At 31.4% G+C, this 6,084-nt stretch overlaps 1 protein-coding gene across 1 annotated transcript; it reads right to left on the reverse strand.

Annotated features, from left to right (window-relative positions):
- Positions 1-306: 306 nt before the first annotated feature.
- On the reverse strand, positions 307-5,615 carry LOC136270762 (serine/threonine-protein kinase 32A-like). Its single transcript, XM_066069408.1, has 5 exons — positions 5,476-5,615; positions 4,157-4,284; positions 3,540-3,671; positions 2,699-2,766; positions 307-2,057 (listed from the first exon to the last, which is right to left on the reverse strand). The coding sequence occupies exons 3-5, from the start codon at positions 3,627-3,629 to the stop codon at positions 1,847-1,849; spliced, it is 369 nt and encodes a 122-aa protein (XP_065925480.1). The 5' UTR covers positions 3,630-3,671; positions 4,157-4,284; positions 5,476-5,615; the 3' UTR covers positions 307-1,846.
- Positions 5,616-6,084: the final 469 nt, after the last annotated feature.

The raw sequence follows: 6,084 nt of genomic DNA on the forward strand, positions 1-6,084 counted from the left end.
TGTACTTTGAACGCATGCTAACGACTAAAAAGTCATACTCTAAAATAAAAAAAACCCAGCAATAAACAGAGCATATTGACAACAAGATGATATCAAATTCATGTTTTTCATGACAGAAGCTTTGTGCAATGAAGATGAATACAAATAAAACAAAGAATTCTGATTGTCATAATTTTTTTACGACATATAATTTGTCCTGAATTATGCACTGAATTCTATTTTCAAATATATATAATCTAGTTTTATAAGAAAAAAAATTATTTATCATGGTGGGGGGGTGTGGGGTGTGTTTAAATTATAGTCTAATTACTCTCTCTCTCTCTCTCTCTCTCTCTCTCTCTCTCTCTCTCTCTCAGATTAACTTAAACAAACAATAAATATTAAATCACTGATACTGGCTTCATTTCATTGTAGGATTGTTTCTAACAGGGTAAATATAACAGAATTACAAATAAATCTTATTTCATAAAACAAGAACAAAAAAATTATAAAATTAATACAAGTATAACCAACGGAATGTGAAAAAGATTTGAACACTATATTAAAAGACCTATAAATATTCAAAACATAATTAATGATTCACAATAGTGCAATAACAAACTTTGGTCTGGTGGCATAAGAAATAAGGACTTTATCAGATTTGATCATGTGACCAAATCGTATTTATATCCCCATAAATACAAGAAATATTTTTGATCACAAGCAATTTGTGAGCACAGTTGTTACAATAAACATTCATGTGTAAAACTTTCACAATAAACTATAAATTATGCCTTTTTTCTGATGCCGTGAATTAAAATTCATAATGTGTCCCTCTAATAAAAGATATTACTCTGTCTGTTATGAATAACTTTTGCGGGGACTATTACCTTACAAAATCAGCAAATGAAAGTGGTATTATCAATAAATTTTGACCCCAAATACATGCCATAATTCTAGGTATTTTAATAACAGATTTCTTCAGGAAAACGTATGTTTTACAAAAGCAAAATTTTGAAGAGGAGTATGTTGCACAATGTTTACACATACGGCTTAATTAATTAACCCACTCAATTGTAACATATAACCTGTAGGTCATTGTGGCAAACAAACAGTGACAGTAAAAGTAGACTTTCAAATTCATGTTAAGTACCTCACAAACATTTTGTAACTAATTACACCTTCTCTACTTTAATAATGAAACCAAAATGATTATGTGCAGTATGGTCAAATATCTTCACCCAATTTTAACTAATTTTTAAATAGTATCGTATAAAAATCAAATCTTCATAAATCATTGTACAGTGGACACCTATCACTTTAATCTTTATTTTAGTCATCATTGCTCATTCCCTGTTTATCTATGACGTCACCTAAATGACCTAATTCCCGAAAAATCTTCCAACTTATTTTTAAAGCTCTTTATAAAACTTTAATTTTGGGGGTGAAAAATGCATAATACCGCTCATAGTCCTTTCTGTACTTCTACTTTCTTCCTTTAATAAACACAAACAGGGGACATGATATGGTACCATACAGATAAATGAACATAATATCATTGCTTAATTGTTCCTTAATAACAACCCTTTAATACATACAACTATGTAGTGGGTAAAAGAAAAAAATCCTTGACTAGAGAAAAATCAAGACTAGATCATAAAAAAGATTGACATCATGTGGCAAGGAAAGCATGGACACATATAAACCAGGTCCATTCACAGCTAAGTCCTGTTTTTATAAATACATTTCACATTTTTCTCAGAACATGTACAAGTTTTTTCTTCAGAAATAAAACTAAATCGATTCCTTTTCAGTGGAATGAAATTGAACCTTTCCACTTGATCAGCAACACCAGCAGTTCTGACCATCAGCTGAAGGAGGTACTAGCCCCTATGCTGGAAATGGGTTTCTTGCTGGTCGTATGAAGCTCGCTCGAGTCGAACGTCACTTGTTTAGTAACTCGGGGTTTGGAGGCCGCTCTGACGGGGGCCTCCAGCTCGTCCTGAGATTCGTAACACTCATTGTCTTTTTCCTGGTGAGCTGGGTGAGATTCCTCCTGATTATGTCCGGGTAATTCTCTGAAAACAAGCAACAGATGGAGTTTTTTGTCAGTTAATTACATGTTACAGTAAATAAACCTTAGGCTACCATTTTTTAATAATTAAAAATTGGATTTAAATATTTTACAGTTCCTAAACTTTAGGAGCAGTTAAACTTTATAAAAAGCAATCATGATGGACCACAACTAGTCTAATATACTGTCAAACCTCTCTATCTAGACCACACTTGGACTGAGAACAAAACTTCTGAGATACCCAAGGATCAAGATATCAAGGTAAAAATTCTATTCTCAAAAATGAGTCTGGTTTTTCAATTCAATATATTCAAGGCATTTGAAATATCAGTGTTCATAATATGGAAGTTCAACTGTACTTGCAATGAATAAAATAAAAAGCCAGATTTATTCCTTTTCAAATTTAAGCATGAAGAAGAAGTCTATTTGACCTAATAAATGTTAAGAATTGAATGACATTTAAATGTAAAATCAAGTAGACTGATTCATATGAAGTCACAATGTGACAAATTGAGTGAATATCAATCAAACCTGAACGATTTTTTCAATGACTGAAATAGAAAATGTGTGGCTGTGTGAAAAATCCTAGGATGCAGCTCGATTAATGTTCTTGAAAGGATGACCAAATTAACAAGAAATACATACCTTTCTCGATTGAAAATCCTGAAGTATTTGAAGATATTCTCCTCTGTGTCATGAGCTGTATCGCCTTCCTGTTCATAAAAAAGTTAATATGCATATCAATTATTATGACCAGCAATTAAATAAAATCTTAATTCACAGTAACTCAAAATATTTATAGAAAAACGAATTAAGTTCACATCGAATATCTTTTACTTTTAACAAAATCAAACGCTCTCAATCTATGACACACTGATTATCAAAATACAAAGAAAAGTATTATTGTCCTTCCAATAATAGAAAAAATCTTATAATTTTAAATTGAAATCTTTCACCATTATTAAATGTATAAATGTATCTGGCCTTGATGTGAGATTTTGAGAAGCTTTAACAATTGAGATCATGTAAGAAAAGTAGAAGCATGTATTGACCTCCATGAGAGATTTAATTTGTGAGATCTTGCAAACTTTTCAACACTGAAATCTAACTTCGTAAGTACTGAACATCATAATGAGATAAATAATTAAACGAGATATTTCAAGCCCGTTTTCAATGAATAAGAATGATCTACAAAAATAAACTTGACCACCGTTAATTTTCACGAGATATCTTTAACTTGTTATCAGTAATAATTAACTGGTAATAACTGTCTTTTTAAATGAACCCATCTTCCCAAAAGATTTTGCATGATATCTCAGACTTCTAACAACTGAAGTTAAACTGTTAAGAGAGGTCAACATGAATGAACATTTATTTACTCTTCCCTTGAGATTTTGTGAGATATTTCAAGCCTTTTAGTTGTAAGGAATGTCATAAATTCACGTAGGTTCCAATGAGATTTTGTGAGATATCTCGAGTCTCTTACCACTGATGACTGGCGAGACAGTTCCCGTTTCGAGTTCTGTTTAGCGAGTCTCTTCTTCTTCTTGTGAAGTGGCTTCGATTCGATGATCATCTCCTCCAGTTCATATGTTGGGTCACAATTCAGGTGGTCTTTCTACAAAACAGTCACATTTAGGTACATGTAATACTTGTAAATAGATCTTATTAGGGCTTTCTAGAACTTAATTTGTTTTGCAGATTTCAGATATATGTTTTTACTCTTCTCTTTCACTGAAAATGTTTTTTTTCCTGGAGGCAAAAAATATGCTAGACCTTGAATTGTTTAGAGTATACATACAATCAAAGATTTGTCTCAATATACCTTAACAAGTGAGTTTAAAAACATCTCTTATACCATTTAAAAAATCCCGTTTTAAATCCACTTGTGGACAATGATTGTGACAGGGACACAATTAAAGCAAGCAAAATTTTCCAATAACAGTATATTCAATTAAGCTAATTCCAAAAATACCTGAAATAATCAAAATAAAGAAATGACAATTTTTTTTTTCTTTTAAAAAGAATGAACTGTTAAAGAAAAATAAATTGTTTCTCCGTGACAAGCACAAGGAGAATAGAAATGTTCAAGAGGTAGCTTACAGAAGGCACAAATGGAGGCTCTTGATCTCTCGGTGTAGAATCTTGTCAAAGTCCAGGTTGGCGATAAAGCTGTGCTTCTGCAAGGCCTCAAGTGATGATATCCTCTTCTCAGGATCCAGGTACAATAGCTGAAATATGGACTGACTGATAATAATAACCCAAGAAAATATAGACATTTAACCCACTCGGTCCCCATAATAAGGTCCTCAGTCTATAACTCAGTGCTTCATAAGGTCGTCTTTTAGGTTACCTGTTTATAAGATTCTCCATAATCTCTCACCAAATAAATTTCTGTGATAACCTGTGGTAATGTTCTAATATTAATACAGTAAAACATGGTTATAGCATACACGCTTATAATGAATTGAAACTTAAAGCAAAGTGATTTCCATTCCCCGTGACTTTATTACACGTTGTAAACTTGATGGATATAACGAATTAGGCTTATAACGAAGCAAAATCACCTGTACCTAGCACTTTGTTATAAGCGTGTTTTACTGTATTATGTTATTATAAAGTCCTCTATAATAGCCTGCTATAAAGTTAAACCTCTACACAAACTGTAATATACAGTCCTCTCTTATTAAATGTTACATAATGATCTGATTTTCAACATCCTTTAAAATCATTAGTAACATAAAGTCCTTTATAGTTATTTGTTTTTATAGATAAAAAATATATAATTACCTGGTACATTAAGTTCTCACCTGTTTTTATAAGTCCTCTATTGATATACCAGTCCTGTTATATAAGATCCTTTATAATTACCTGTATTTTAAGGTATTCCATAAATACCTGTTAAATAAGGTCTTCTGTGATAATTTGTTTTGTTTTTAATGGTCCCATATAATTGCTTGTTTAATAATGTTCTCTATAATAACCTGACAGTGTCTTATAAGGTCCTATATAAGAACCTGTTTTATACAATCTTCTACATGTATAATTACCTGTCTTAAAGGTCCTTTATTGACCAGTTTTATAAGGTCCTTTATAATTACCTGCTTTATAAGGCTTCTCTAATTACCTGTTTTACAAGGTTCTCTATAATTACCTGTTTTATAAGGTTCTCTATAATTACCTGTTTTATAAGGTCCTCTATAATTACCTGTTTTATAAGGTTCTCTATAATTACCTGTTTTATAAGGTCCTCTATAATTACCTGCTTTATAAGGCTTCTCTAATTACCTGTTTTACAAGGTTCTCTATAATTACCTGTTTTATAAGGTTCTCTATAATTACCTGTTTTATAAGGTCCTCTAAATTACCTGTTTTATAAGGTTCTCTATAATTACCTGTTTTATAAGGTTCTCTATAATTACCTGTTTTATAAGGTCTTTGCAGCCACTGTGCCAGTTTGATGAGTAATGCACTTTAAGTGTTGTAAACATTTGCTTGGCCTCGTGAATCGAGGTGCTGCTGTGAGTATCATAAGGTCGCTGTAAAGTTAAAATATGTCAAGATATTCATTATCATTATTTTTGGTTGCACTATTGAATTATATATTAGTACATTTAATGCATATTATAAATATTAGCGCATACAATTGACACTTACAGCGAAGTGATTTTCATTCTCGGTGACTTTACCACATGTTGTAAACTTGGCAGATATAACGAATTAGGCTTATAATGAAGCAAAGACGCCTGTCTCTGGCACTTCCTAATATAAGCGTGTTTTACTGTATACTATGAACTTTTATTCATTTGAAAATATTTACATTCAGTGTTTATTTCCCCTTATGTTTGCATTGGAAATGTGCGACGTTCAATATCCTGTGAATACACTTTACTAATTCATGCGCCATAAGCACAAATATAAACGTCACCACGTGTTTTGAGTTTATTTATTTTTGTAGGATTAAATGAAACCTTCAATCTTACTTAACCAATTTGATATGTACTTTTGAAAAATAATCATTAAATTATAAC

This window comes from Magallana gigas, chromosome 8 (genome assembly GCF_963853765.1).
Source record: "Magallana gigas chromosome 8, xbMagGiga1.1, whole genome shotgun sequence".
In the NCBI taxonomy this organism is placed as follows: domain Eukaryota; kingdom Metazoa; phylum Mollusca; class Bivalvia; order Ostreida; family Ostreidae; genus Magallana; species Magallana gigas.

Excerpts from the sequence above, each read along its gene's own strand:
- LOC136270762 (XM_066069408.1), bottom strand. The coding sequence starts at position 3,629 with ATGATCATCGAATCGAAGCCACTTCACAAGAAGAAGAAGAGACTCGCT. Across the intron at positions 2,767-3,539 it reads TGTCTCGCCAGTCATCAGTG|GAAGGCGATACAGCTCATGA; the intron begins GTAAGAGACTCG and ends TTTTATGAACAG. Across the intron at positions 2,058-2,698 it reads AGGATTTTCAATCGAGAAAG|AGAATTACCCGGACATAATC; the intron begins GTATGTATTTCT and ends GCTTGTTTTCAG.